General features: G+C 57.2%; 1 protein-coding gene across 1 annotated transcript; it reads right to left on the bottom strand.

The window, feature by feature from the left end:
* Nucleotides 1–3355: 3355 nt before the first annotated feature.
* KAZALD1 (Kazal type serine peptidase inhibitor domain 1) lies at nt 3356–9492 on the bottom strand. The gene is made up of 5 exons (XM_053983788.1): nt 9407–9492; nt 7351–7951; nt 5955–6115; nt 4830–4977; nt 3356–4615 (listed from the first exon to the last, which is right to left on the bottom strand). The coding sequence occupies exons 2-5, from the start codon at nt 7850–7852 to the stop codon at nt 4530–4532; spliced, it is 897 nt and encodes a 298-aa protein (XP_053839763.1). The 5' UTR covers nt 7853–7951; nt 9407–9492; the 3' UTR covers nt 3356–4529.
* Nucleotides 9493–14252: the final 4760 nt, after the last annotated feature.

Below are 14252 nucleotides of genomic sequence, written 5' to 3'. Positions count from 1 at the left end.
CAGCTCTGCCTGCAGCAGCCATCCAAAGCCAGTGTCAGAGGATGCTCTGGCTCTGGGATCATCCCGAGGGACAGTTCATACTCATGTCCCTTGTGATCACCCCTCCCAGCAAGGCAGAGGTTCTGCCAGGGGCAGGGAAAGGGCACGGAGCAGGCATGGATGGATTTGCGGGTTGGGGTGCTCCAGGGGTGCCCAAGGCCCCATGTGCCTTCACAAGCTGGCCAGCACAGTGGCAGGGCCCCGCACAGTGACAACGCCCACACAGTGACAACGCCCGGCACAGTGGCAGTGCCCAGCACAGTGGCACAGCCCGGCACAGTGGCAGTGCCTGCACAGTGGCAATGCCCAGCACAGTGGCAATGCCTGCACAGTGGCAATGCCCAGCACAGTGGCAATGCCCAGCACAGTGACAATGCCTGCACAGTGGCAATGCCCGGCCCAGCGGCGGGGCCCGGCACGGCCGGTGGCTTTGCCGGGAGGTGGCACTGTTTAACGGCTAATCACGGCCAGCAGGGTGAGGGAGGCGATTTTGTCCCTCTGCTCTGCTTTTGTGAGACCCTGTGTGCTGTGTCCAGCTCTGGGGCTCCCAGCATTAGAAGGATGGGGACCTGTTGGACCGAGTCCTGAGGAGGGCCATGAAGATGCTCAGAGGGCTGGAGACAGGTTGAGAGAGTTGGGTCTGAAGAAGAGAAGGCTCCAGGAGCACCTTAAAGCACGTTCCAGAACCTAAAGGGTCTATAAAGAGAGCTGGAGAACGACTTTTGATAAGGGCACATACTGATAGAAAAAGGGTGAATGGCTTTAAACTGAAAGAGAGTAAGTTTAGGTCAGATATTAGAAAGAAATTATTTTTTGTGAAGGTGGTGAGGAACCAGCATAGGTTGCCCAGAGAAGCTGTGGACTCCTCAGCCCTGAAAGTGCTCAAGACCAGGCTGGGTGGGGCCCTCAGCAACCTGGTCTAGTGGAAGGTGTCCCTGCCCATGGCAGGGGCGTTGAAACTAAATGACTTCTAAGGTCCCTTCCAATCCAAACTACTCTATGATTCCATGTGCCTCCTGCCCAGGCCCGGACAGGGGCAGGTCCCAGCACCCCCAAGGGCAGGGAAGGTGCAGAATGTTTTTGTTACAGGAGTGTATTTACTTGCCAGATTTGGTGGGTTTTCCCTGCAGACTGCAAAACCCTGCGGTTGGTAGCTGGTCAGAGGGTGCATCTCCAGGGACTTTCAGGTCCTGGCAGGACAAGCGGCCCCTTCTTCGTACCCAGGGTCGCAGTGACCTCTGGTGCCCTGGGAAGTACCCGCACCCTTCTCATCCCAGGTGGCCTGGAGGTGTGGGTGCTGTGCCTGGGCCAGTGGCCATGTCAACACTTCCCAGTCCAGTTGTCCCCATCCCTGACATCAGCCTGACCTCTGGGCTCACCTGATCAGGTGCTCTGAGTGCAGTCAGCTGGGCTGGCAGGAGCTGCTCAGCTCCCTCTGCCCCCAGAAAGCACCTGCACCAAAGATGGGCCAGCAAAGGAATTTGGTGCTGCATGCATTGGGGCACGCCCTCTGGACCCACAGGGACACCAGGTTTGGTCAGGTCCCTGGGACCCTCTGGGTGCTTGGAGCTGAGAACAGGCTTTGCAGAACCTGGGGTGTCCCCTCCTTGGGGCAGGGGCTGCAGGAAACATCTGAGCAGCCAGCAGCAGAAGTGACCAAACGTTTTTAGAGCCAACAAATAACCTCAATTAAGCTCTGTGGCAGTGACCAATTCCAGCCGTGCAGCAATATTGGCTTCTTTAATTTTTAAGCGACTGGAAATGGCAAGACTGGGAGCTGGGATGAAGAGACAGCAGCCCTCTCTGTGCCCCTGGAGCCACTCTGCTGCCCTTCATCTTAGGGGGAGTGGAGCTGAACTACTGGCTGAGCTCCAGCCTGCCAGTCAGACAGTGGGATCTGAGGAGTCTGGGACACACAGCCCTTGGTTTGGTTAATTTTGGCCAAGAGCTTTTGCTCAAATTCCCCCCTCTCTCAGTCACCACATCCCCACTGCTCTTCCTGCCAGGCAGGAACCACCAGCATTCCCTGCCAGCTCCCTACAGGGTATGAAGGCACTGGGTGTGAAGCAGAGGGGGGCAAGGACTGAGACCCAAATGCAGTGGCCCAGGCAGGGCATTGTCCTGCAGAGCACACGGAGAGCCAGGGATGGAGCGTGTGCCGCATCCGACGCTCTCCAGCCAGACCAAAGCTGCACCCACACCCGGCACGACCTGGATTTGTGCCAACACAGGCAGGGCAAGCCTGGCCCTGAGGAGGGTTGGCATGGCAGCCCTGGCTGGGGGCCAGCCCCGGGCACCGGCAGGGAGCCCAGCAAGCAGCTCTTGACTGCTGAAGCTCCAGGACGCTCTCGAATTTCCCCGTGGCAGCCTCAGCTTGAGTGTGGCCCAGTTACACCAGCTCATTTGTGTGCAAAACAGGAAGGGGATCAGAATGGATTAAAAAAAAAGCCCAGCTTCTCTGAAAGAATGTTTTACACCCAAAAAAAGCAAAATAAAAGCCAATGGTACACATCTGTCCCTGGTCCCTCCTGAACACCCTCCAAATCTGATGGAGCAGCCCAGGAGGATTCTGTTATGCTCTTAGATTGAAGAAGAAGCTGAGGCATCAATGGCTTTTGCATTTCTCTGGCTGAGAAGGGGTTTTCTGCCAGAAAGGGTAGGCACTCCAGCAGGCAAGGCAGCAGTGCCCCATCAAGCTGTGGTGCAGGGGGCCAGAACTGGCCCAGTCTCACCATCTGCAGGAATTTTGCTCTGCTGCCAGTTCCGGACAAATCCCTTTTATTTGCTTGTTCAGGTTTCAGTGCCGTAATTGTGTCATCTGAGCCAGCTCTCAAGTGAAAAAGGAAGAAAAGAAAAGAAAAAACATGTGAAGGAGAGTAGCACGGGACTCAAGGCACCAGCCTTATTGCATCCTGCCTGCTCCTGCCTGGGGTCTGGCCAATTCCTTTCTCATGGGGTCTGGCTCTCTGCCGCAGCTCTGGACCTCCCTGGAGCTGGGACTGAGTAACTTGGAGTGGTTTGGTCCATATAGAGCTTTTGAGCACCAGAAGTCCTGTAAATGCTGCTGCCTTGGGGGATGAAGCACCCCTTGAATGTGAGCTCAGCCCCAGAATGCCCAGAGGAAGGGTCCTGACAGCCCTGTCTGGGCAGTGAGCAGCACAGTGCAGTTCTGAGCTTCCTTCCTGCTCCCCGAATGAAAGTTTGCTCTAAAGCACCAGCTCTGGAAGGTAGGCTGTGGTTTTGTGGGAGTTTTTTTTGGGGGTTTTTTTTTTTGGTTTTTTTGGGGGTTTTTTTTGTTTTGTTTGTTTGTTTGTTTTTTTGTTTGTTTTTTTTTTTTAATATATTTCCAGTGGAAACTGGGACATCCCTTTACTTCACCAACTAGGCACAGAGCTGCTCCACACTTGACAGAGCTGTGGTCACCTGGGTGGAGACCCCAGTGTCACAGAATTTAGGAACCCAAGATGAAAACAGGCAGCAGTGGGATGGGATCCAAACACGTGGGAGTACAGTGACTGGAGTTGATGCATCACCCCTGCACAGGAGATTGTCTGCTGGGCACCCCCATTCCCAGGTGGGGTGGGAAGGGCAGGACCCACACCAGGACCAGCTGTGAGCACTGGGATGGGCAGGAGGGCTCCCCAGCTCAAGCACCCCACAATGGACTAGGTAGCATCCACAGTGTTTGCACTCTCCCTCACCCCCATAATCATCCTTGTGGGTGCAGGACAGTCAGCCAGCCTTGGCTTTGACCTACATGCATATTTTAAATAACATCAACTGAAATGACAAAGGAAAGCATGAAGTCAGTCAAAGGCATGGAAGGGAAAAATGAAGTCAGTCTAAAAAAGGCCAAAGTATTTCTGACCACAAGGGTGGTTCAGCTGGAGGAAGGACAGCTCTGAAAGCCACAAGAGCCTGGTTTCCTCAAATCACTACTTTTCTGGTTAAAAACAAAACAGAAGAGAAGGGTGTTTTGGCAGCAGGTTCCTCAGGTTCTGGGGATAAGCTGGGATGCCTTGTGCTTGGGGGATACAGAGCAGATGGAGGGGTGACACACTGGGTATCACAGTCAGGTCCCAGCTCACTGCTCCAGCTTCCCCAAAAATTATTCATACAGGATGCCCTGGCCTCACTCTCCCAAAGGGGGCTGTCTCCATCCCCTGCACCAAGTCCTTATCACACACAACACAGCTGTCCCCTCAGTGTCCTACCTGCCGTTGTGTCTCCGCTCAGTGCCAGAGCACAGATCCACCCTGCTCCAGGCAGAGCTGTCCCTGGTCCCAGCCCTTGCCAACCAGCCAGTATCCCATCCCTCAGTACCCCAAAAGGTTGTGTCACCCTGTCCCCCACCCCAAAAAACAGGCTGCTATGCCAGGATTGTTCAGAAAAGGAGTTTTGGGCCAGAGGATGCAGGAGATGTCCCCAAGCCCCAGGGAAGGGTCGCTCTGGGCAAGGTGATCTCTGCAGCCAAACATGCCATCTCTGGGCTAGTAGTAGTCCTCCTCACTCTCCCTGTAGTCCTCAGGTGTCATGCGGGACTTCAGCACAGAGAAGTCTGTCAGGTTGAGTTGGTCTGAAATGGCAGCATGGGGACAATGTGACATTTCCACCCTGCTGTGCCTGTCCCCTTCCCCACCAGGACCAAAGCCAAACCATGCCCAGCAGTTTTCTGGGGCATCCCCAGCACAGCCCCATGCTCCAGCAGCTCCTGCCATACTGGTGCACTGTGCCCAAACATCGCTTCCCATGTCCCCATGAGAGCACGGGGATAAGGACGTGGTGCTCACCCGGAGTGAAGACGGTCAGGCTGGCCAGTGCCACCACCTCCCCGACCCTGTTCCTGGCGAAGCAGCGGTACGTGCCCTCATCCGTCACCCGCACACCCTGGATCTGGAGCCAGCCTGTCACTTCATATTTCTGGGGGCCGCCTCTGAACTGCGGGAAGGGAGGATTTCTGTCAGCACTTGTGGCAGAAGCAAGAGGGAGTCTGTGCCACAGAGCCCCAGGTCCCCTTTCAGCAGGCAGTGAGGTCCCAGGATTGCTCTGGCAGCAGCCATGCTATTTTCTGTTTATCCCCAGGAATAAATAAGCTTTTCCTGACCCAGCTGGGCTGCAGCTGTGTTTGCAGGCTACTATTATGGTGTGGTGGCCAGGGGTGGAGGACAGTAGAGTTTCCTGCAACCAGGCAGGGTAGTCCTGCCTGGGGTGAAGATCCTCAGTCGGACCCTGCGACAAGGTGTGGGGAGGCTTGAAGGACAGAAAGATGGAAGGGGGCCATGGTGGCAGGTTCCACCTGCTCCTCTGGCTCCCTCCATTCATTTCACCACAGTTTCTTCCCTGTTGGTGCCTAGCTGAGGTGCATGGCCCCTTTACCTCTGCCCACACCCTCTAATAGCTAGGTACACCCAGCTGGGTGCTATATTTGGGGCTGGCCGCAGGCAGGATGCTGACCCCTGGGCCTGCCAGCTCTGGGAAGGAAGCCCTGCTGATGGGAAAAAAGGGCAGGAACTGCCTGAATGTGTTGGTAGGACCAGAGGACAATCCAGTCTGTAAGGCACTCAGAGGTCCTCTTTCCAGCCCTGCCAGTGAGACTGCAAGAGAAGCCAGCACACACAGCAAACTGAAGGCAGGCAAATGGGAAACTCCCTGCTGCAGGACTCTATGAATAACTTCAAAAATTACTAGAGGAAATCACAGAAAAGAGCTATGCTGATGGCTCCTACCACTGAGACACCAGCCCTGGCTCAGTCAGTCCTCATGTTATACAGCCCCCAGTCATCCCTTCTCATCCCCAAGCAGCCAGGCTTGGCCGTTCCCAGAATATGACCACTCTCAGGTCTGGTTGTCCATGATCTCTGAGGAGCACTGGGTGACCCTGGGGTTATCTTCAATGCCCTGGGCACACTGCTCACCTGGACAGAGATGTGGGGGTCATCTCCAGGCAGCAGCATCTCTGTGCCATCCTTCCTCCACTCAATGGATGCCATGGGGTAGGCGAAGACCTCGCAGCCGAAGATGACATCCTGCCCGGTGACGTTCCATGTGTCATAGGGAGGAGAGGTGATCTGAGGCTCTGGGGAGGGGGGTAGAGGAGAGCAGGGTGGGCTCAGAAGAGGTCCCGCCCTTGGCAGGTCCCATGGACTCTCTTGGGCTGGTCTCTGGAGCAGCAGCACTTGGTTCACATAGGGATGCTGGGACCCTTCCCATGTCTGTCTCCTCTCCCTCCCATGGCAGACCCTCCCCTTTCCCAAGGACATGGTCCCTCCTCACAGCTGGGACTGGGAGCTCCCTCCCCAACCCCTCCCCCCCATCCATGGAGAGTTGCCATCCATCCCTGCTGGCCTCAGTTTCCCCACCTGTGCAATGATGCTCAAGCAACACACACAGCAGGAAGAGTGCAATGACAGAAATGTTACAGAACAAAGCTCTCCTGAGCGATCAGAGCATGCTCCTCCTGTGGGAGAAAGGCCAAGGGGCGCTCATCCAGCCTGGGGCTGGTGAGGATGGATGAGGTAGCTGAGCTTCCAGCCAAATGAGGCCTCTGCTCTGACACAGAGCTCGTGCCAGCAATGAAGGGAGTCAGCAGGTCCCCATCTCCTGGATGGAGCAAACAGCTCCAGGTTCCACATCCCTTCCCTGGAGGGATAGACTGGGGACCACCCTTCTCAGATGGTCCATGATCTGGCACACCTGCTCCATGATCTGGCCCATAGCATGAGCCAGAGTTCAAGGGAAGGTTTCCACCTCCAAATATACCTGGGAAACAGTCAAGAACATGATGATCTACAGAGCACAGGTCAACCTTGACACCCCTCATGCTGCAGTGAAATCACTTGGGTGACCTGTGCCAGACTGGGCAGGATGGGGCATGGCCTTCCTGCTAGACTCTCCCCTCTCAGCCCCCACCTGAGTTTTAAATGGGAGATGGAAATCACACAGCCAAGCCAAACCAACCCTGGTTTCTATTTGCAGGAGGCAGGCACATTTCTCGGGAGCAACATGACAGTGTGAACCCAGCCCTGCCGCCAAGAATTCGCTAACAATTCCCTGGAACTTCCCCATCTGCTCCAGCAGGATTTGTTGCTTCCCATAAACTCCACTCCCTCTTGGCAAAGCTGCTCCCAGATTTCTCCAAGTACTGGTTCTGCAAGGGGCTCCCACAGAGCAGCAGAGTTGGGGAGACTAGTGGGAACCTGACATGCATGGAGCAGTCCCCAGTACAGTCCTGTCCTTGTGTCTTTGCTGCCAGGTGAAACAGTTAAGCCAGACCCCCTTGTTTGTCTCTTCCCACAACTCCAGGGCCACTACCTGCCTCGCAGGGACCTTCATGGGCCACAGTGAGGTTGGCATCAGGGTGAGCATGGGCAGCCTCCAGGAACCTGCAGATTTGGGCGTAGGTTTTGCCGTCAGAGCCACAGAGAGCCAGGTGGGAGAGGCAGGCACACTGGGGCTCGGGCACCTCTCCGTGACGCAAGTCCCCAGCATCCAACCGGCACTCCAGGTGCTCCCCACACTTGCCGTAGAAGTGGTTGGTGTTGTCCAGGTCACAGATCTGTCCCTCCAGGTTGGCACATTCCCAGCAACAGTCACAGGCATCCCGCACTGTGCCTGCCAGGCACCCGCGTGGCATTGGGCACTCCTCGGGCTGGCACTCAGTGCAGCCCTCCCCTTCCTCCAGCAGCCGTTGCCAGCCCCGCTGGAGGTAGTCAGAGGTGCTGGGAAAAGCCTGGCCCAGCTGGAGCAAAGCCCAGTGCAAGGAAAGCAAGGAAAGCACGAGGCAAGAGATGCTGAGGGGCTTGGCTTCAGACATCTTCACGGCAGCTCCTCTATCCCAATCCCACTGTCACTTGGATGGGGATTTCTGCCACTGCTCTGGTCTCCCTGTCTAGATCTGGGGAGCCATCCTGGCCTGTGAGGAGGGAGAAAGTGTGTTACTGGTGCAGGAGGTGTCTCCCACTCCTTTGTCTCCTGGCTGGCTTGCTCTGAGCAGCAGCACTGCATGATGTGCAGGGGAGGGTTGGTTCCAGCCCCTCTCACCCACAGCCCTGCAGTCATGGCCTTTGCACCCAATCAGTTCCTACCCTGAGACACTGAGCATCTTCTGGAGAGATAGTGCTGATGGCCCCAGCCCATCATGCAAAGTCCAGCCTCCTCTGAGCCCAGCATAGCCTGGGAAGCCACAGGGCTGGCAGGGCACTGGACAGGCTGTTCTACAATATGGTTCAGCTCGTCCATACCCTGCTCCTGGTCTCCTGTCAGAAAGCTGCTCTCAAGCCCCTTTCCTTTCCCCACTGCTTTGCAAGAGTCACAAACTCTTTTTTTCCTCTCTCCCCATCCATACAAGCTCAATGGAGTAGCTCAATGGAGCTCAGACAAGGTTCTCTTTCTGTGCTGGAGGCAGCCAAGCCAGAAGGATGCTCCCAATCATGTCTGGCTTTTGTTCTTCTTCCCTCCCTGTGCTGTAACCCCTCTTTTTAGGCACCACCTACTCGAGCAGGGGAAAAATGCCCACTCCACAGAAGGTTTTGTAAGCCCCTCAGTTATCACACAGGCAACTGAAGCTGAGCATGGAGGAGCTCAGTGCACAGGTGAGCAGCCACTGGACTCACAGCAGACCCAGTGTGGTCAACCTGTACCAGCACAGCGGGGTCCCTGCCCTCAAACCCCAAGCCTGCATTACTAACTCAGGGAAAGAAGAAGCTGATCTACTCTGAGCTTCCCATCTCTCCCTGGGGGGGAGATGTGGCATCTCAGAGCCTGTCCCCAGAGAGGGTGACAATGAACCAAATCCCTTTGTGAACATCCCTCCCTAGCCCCCGTTATACTTTGCCTTCCCTGAGATGGGGTGAAATTATGGTACCCCGCCCCAGGGCGACTCAGCATAAGCGAGCGGGGCTGGGGAGGGGACCTAGGCAGACAGGCTGTCCCCTCCCGCTGGGAACAGCACCGGAGGGCAAGCTGCAGCCCCTCCAGCTACACCCCCCACTCTCGGGGCTAACACAGCCCAGAGCTGGGGTGGGGATGGCCCGGATATTGGGTTACACATATGCATCCCCCAGATAAAAAACCGTGAAGATTTGACCCCTTTACCAGAGACCACCAGGCGCCCCCGGGGTGGAAAGGGGCAGAGGGTCTCCCTGCCGGAGGCCTCCCCCTGCCCACCCTACCCCAGTCTGTACGGAGTAAGGCTCTATCCCCCGATGGATGTGGGGGGCCAGAGAAAGGGTACGGGGGAATTGCAAAGTTAGTCCCTGGCTCTGCATGTCTGGGGTGCAGGCGCTGGGGGTGCTGGAAGAGTGTTGGAAAGGGGCACGACGTCCCTTGGGGTCCCCCAGAAGCCACCCCTCCATAAGCCGCCACTTACCGGAGGCGCCGGTGCCGGGGGCCGCGGGTGCGCAGTGGCCGTGGCGGCGGGGCTGCTGGCCCCCAAGGCTGCTGGCCCCCGGCCGCTCCAGCACCGCCGTGATGTCAGAGAAACGTGAATCCCCCCGCCCCTCTCCGGGCCCGCGGCCCGTCCCTGGACCGGGACACGGGCTGGCTGGCACCCCTTCCCTGCCGGGGTCCCGCCACGCACCGCACCCTGGCCCCGGGGCTCTGCCGCTCCGGCTCCCTGGCACCGGCACCTCCCCGCTGGAATCACCCCCAGTCGTGCGCGGGACCTGGGCTGATGCTCCGCCCCATCCATGGGGCAGGAGGGGACTGGGATCCCCTCCTTTGCAGTCCAACTTGGCAGCAGTCCTTGGGGACAAGTGAATGGGAGAGGTGGGCATGGCTGAGGAAGTGGTCAAAAGCGTCTCTCAGCCTGTAATTTAGTTAGGAAACATAGACTGAAAAGTTGAACAGCTGCTGTAAGTAAATGGGGGCACAACTCCCGGGGAATGTCTGCATTTGCCTCACACCAGGAGCCACATGTGAAGGGGGTATTGGAGTGTAAACCATGGTGCTCCCTTGGCTGGAGTGGAGCTATTGGGAGCAATGGTGGGGCTGCTCCATGCCACAGCAGTGCAAAACCCATGTGCACAGGGCTGGGGCTCTAGACCACCCCAGCAAGCTGCCTTGCTGCTCCCTGCCTCAGTTTCCCTCTGGAATTGGCCCTGAGGAGTGGGGGAGCCAGCATGCTTTTGCAGCACAAACACACACCGTGCATTTGCATCTTGCTCCGAATGCCATGCCGGGGTGGGATCACACAGCCCACTCCTCTCCCGGCAAGGAATTTGTGGGATTTAGTTCCCCCATGAAGCTCAAGCAAATCAGGACCCCTCTAAGGATCTGGTTTCCTTCACCACGCTGCAAAAATTTGCTTTTGCTTTCCAACACCCTCCTGCAAATTTGTTCTGGGTTCCAGGGCTTTTGCTCAGTCACATTGTGAGTCCAGCCATGTCTAACGAACGGAAAATGCAGCAGGCTTCAGCCCCCTTAAATCTGTCTCTGCCAGCCAAACTCCCCTCCCCAGCCCCCTGCTGCAGAGTGCAGTTTCCTGCCAGCTCTGCCTTCAGCCTCACGTCCCACTCCCCCTCTGTGGCCCCCAGCCCCTTGGCTCAGGGCTGCCTCCCTCCCTGGCTCCCCTTGTCCAGCCTATTGAGTTCGGTCCCCACATGTCACAAGTTTTCAGGTCCAGCATCTATAAGTTGCTGAGCAGCTGGGGCTGCAGCTGTTTTGGGAGCAGGGAAAAAGTCAGGAAGGGCTGAGGTTTTCCTACATGCAGCCCCAGAGCTGGGTCAGAGACTGAGTAGAGAGGAGACAGACTGTAGTGCTGAGCTTCCTGAGCTATCCGTGCCATACCACCCTTTCCACTTTAGGATGGACTGCCTGCATATTCAGGCAATCCTGCACACCCTCACTTGCCTCTGCTCCATACAGGTGGCAAAGCAGTGAAGCAAGCCTGGCCCAAATTGCCACCTCCTGCTCTCAAAGCTCCTGGCCAGCACAGGAGCAGAGCCAGCACTTAAATCCCAGGCGCAGCTGAAAATGGCCCATCAGTGTTTTGGGTTATTTGGGAACTGGCCCCATTGCTGCTGTCCTTTCCCACACATGGTTCCTTCTCCCATGTGCCATGGCCCAAACACTTGATGTGTCTTATCTTCATGGGATTATCATGGCCTCTGAGTGGCTGAATTCACCTGAGCATCACGGCAGCATCAGCCACTAACTGGGGAGAACCCCTGGCCAAAGGTGAAATCCAAACACAGGTCTGAGTAGGAGCAGCTCCAGTTGTGGAGGAATACAACCCAGCCTCAGAAAGCCAAGGGCAGCTTAGCTCAGCTCAACAAGACGGAGCTCAAATGTGGCAGTTAATTAAACCTCCTGCTTAATGAGACTATTGAATGTGTTAATAGACAGTAGCAGCTATGAATGAGGGCTGGAAGATGTAACCTGTGCTTAACAAGGAGTTCTGCTCAATCACACCTGAAGTCAATCAACACAGCCATGGCTGCAAATGTGGTTTGTGGCTTACATTGCTTGACAGCTTTGCAGGGAAAAGGGTGATCACAGCCCTGCATGGCCTGGCACTTGGGTAAATTGCACTCCTGGCTCCCTACCAGTGCTAGCTAGTTATCTCTCCTTTTTCCTCACTTTTTGTGAGCCAAGTGAAGCTCCTGGAACCGGGCTTTGAAGGCTGAGCCTAAAGCACCAAAATCCCCTCCTTTCTTCCTGGTTGGTTGCTCCCCATCACTGTTTTCTCATCTTGTGATGGTCCCATAGAAGCCAGGAGTCCGTGGGTGCTCCTGGCAGGCCCACATCCTTGGCATCCCTCCAAAACTCTATCATCAGAATGAAACACATCACATCCAATCAGGGGTACCACACTGCTCCTGGCCCCACTGACCCACCGCAGCTTTGGGCTGATCCCCCAGACACCCCACAGCAATCTGGGGTTTATGGCAGACGAAGCCAAGGGAAAAATAGTCCTAGGCCAAGTGACTCAACGTACATCATGTCAGGCAGGGCTGGCGAGCAGCACTGGGGCTGGGCTGGTGGGGTTGAGAATGTGGGTTATGTCACAGCAGAAGCACGTGTCACCAGAGATCCTGGAACAGAATGCTGCCGGCACACTGCCTGGGGCATGGGAGTCTCCTTCTGGTAATAAACCAAATCTCTCTCATTTCACATCAGATACACTCTCTGCTTCCTGCTGTCTGACAGCCTGAAGCAGCCCGGTTCCGGCCAGCCCACACTAAGGCTGAGTGGTTCTCGAGGGATCCCAGCCACAACCTAGGGCTCCACTGTGGGGACAAGGCATGGGCAGCAGGCAGATCACCCCCGCCTGCGTGCCAGGCCGGACCTGCTCTAGGAAGCAGCCAGGCTCAGGTTTCTCCAGGCTTTTCCAGACCAAATTCCTCTGAAGAACCAACCCGTCAGCAAATTCTTCGGGAAGTGGTTGCAGCTGTGTACCGGGTCACCCGGCCCCGAGGCGCGACGGCCGAACGGTAAGGGACACCGCGGTGTCCAGACTGCCCGGGGTTCCCGGCAAGAGCCGCGGCTCAGCTCCACCCCAGCAGGAATCCTGAGCCAAGGATTCCACCAGCCCCATCCGAGCGCAAGTCTAATAACCCGGGGGCAGGAACAGAGAAGACGGCGGGGGATGCATTCCTGGGATGTCCCCGCACTGGCACGATCGTGCCAAATTTGTCACTGCGGTGCCGGGTGAGAACGGGTTCCACCGCCCCGTGACCCGCCCGGCTCCTCCCACAGCCCGAGCCCGGAGCCCACAGGGGCCCCGGCGTGTCCCCGCCCGGCCCGCAGGGCTGCCCCGGCCCAGGGCTGCGGGTGGCGGTGCGGGCAGGCGGCTGCGGGGCCTCTGCTGCCACCTCCAGGGCACTGCTGGCCTTGTCCCCGGCCCCTTGCGGTGACTCTGACCCTGACCCTGTACCTGGGGGCTGCAGAACCTGGAGTAATGTATGGACACCTCAGGCCCACCACCCTTATCTTCCTGCAGTCTAAAAGCCCCACAATCAGCCGAGCCTGGGAGCCCCCACCTCAGTGTAATGTCCTGAGGGGCTTGGGCACATCCTCCTGTGATGGTGGGATCCTCTGTCCAGCCTGCCCTGGTGCTCGGGGCTGCATGCCCCCCCGCCCCGGGGTGGGTGCTTCAGAGGGTGCTGCCAGCTCAGTAGCACCGCGCCCGCTGTCGCCTTTGCCACCCACCCTTTCCCCAGCCTCCAGAAGCGCCAGCAGGGCTGGGACGCAGACAGGGAAGGTGACCCGCTGCCAGCACCCCGGCACCCGCTGCCACCGGGGACGGGCACTGGGGAGGGGGAGCCTGCCCGCTCCCCCCCTGCAAGAGGCTGCCCATTTCCAGGCGTCATTAAAGAGCAATTAGCTGGAAATTAAGCTGAGAACAAGTATTGATTAGCTCATTAAGGCTGGGGGAGCCGGCTGAGGCGGTAGGGATTGCTGCTGCTCGCCCTCATTATGGGGCAAGGTTAAAGCATGTGGTCGGGCAGCTCATTAAAAATGCCAGGGACCAATCGATGTCCCCAGCCCAGCGCCGCCCAGCACCCACAGAACCCCTGGGGACATCCAGCTGCTCTTTTTCTTGGACTGGCCCTTGACCTCTGTGATGAGCCAGCTCGGGAAGGGACTGGGCATCCTTGCTCCCTGCATTCACTGCTGCATTCTGGGCTCCCCTGCAGAGGCAGCAGTGTCCCTTTTGGGCTTGTCAACCCCCAAAAGTCACTGGCCAAGGGAATTTTCTCTTCCCTAGTCAGGGGAATCCACGGGGACAGGTTCCCCCTAGCGCAGTGAAGTGGCTGAATCTGCACCACTGCTGGCTCCAGAGAACAGACACTGCAGCTGAGCACCCCAGACTTGCAACACTCCAGTACTAAGTTTTTCATGGCTCTGCCTAGTGGTACCAGCTTGTGCAGGTATGGGACAGACCAAAGGGGATCTCAGAGATGGAATGAAAGCAGGTGACAGATGAAAGACACTCAGTGGCTCTGTGTGGCCGAGTACTGCCACACCACACTGCCCTGTATCCCAGCCTCATAGCTCTTGGGGGGCTCTTGAGGTGAGCCCAGACTCAGCCCTGCCAGACCCATGCAGCCAGACCCAGCCACCCCAAGCATCTGTGTCTCTGATCCCATGTCCCTCCTATTTCCATCTCTGCCTCTCATGGCCTCCAGCAGCTCAGGGCCAGCTCCCAGCCACTACACAAGGAGGGTGTCCCTGCAAAGCCGGGTGGTGTGTGTGGGAGGAGGCAGGTGTCA

This window comes from Vidua macroura, chromosome 8, assembly GCF_024509145.1.
Source record: "Vidua macroura isolate BioBank_ID:100142 chromosome 8, ASM2450914v1, whole genome shotgun sequence".
NCBI classification, from domain to species: Eukaryota; Metazoa; Chordata; class Aves; order Passeriformes; family Viduidae; genus Vidua; species Vidua macroura.
Note: the sequence above shows the minus strand (reverse complement) of the source record. Positions and strands in the feature narration are given on the sequence as shown.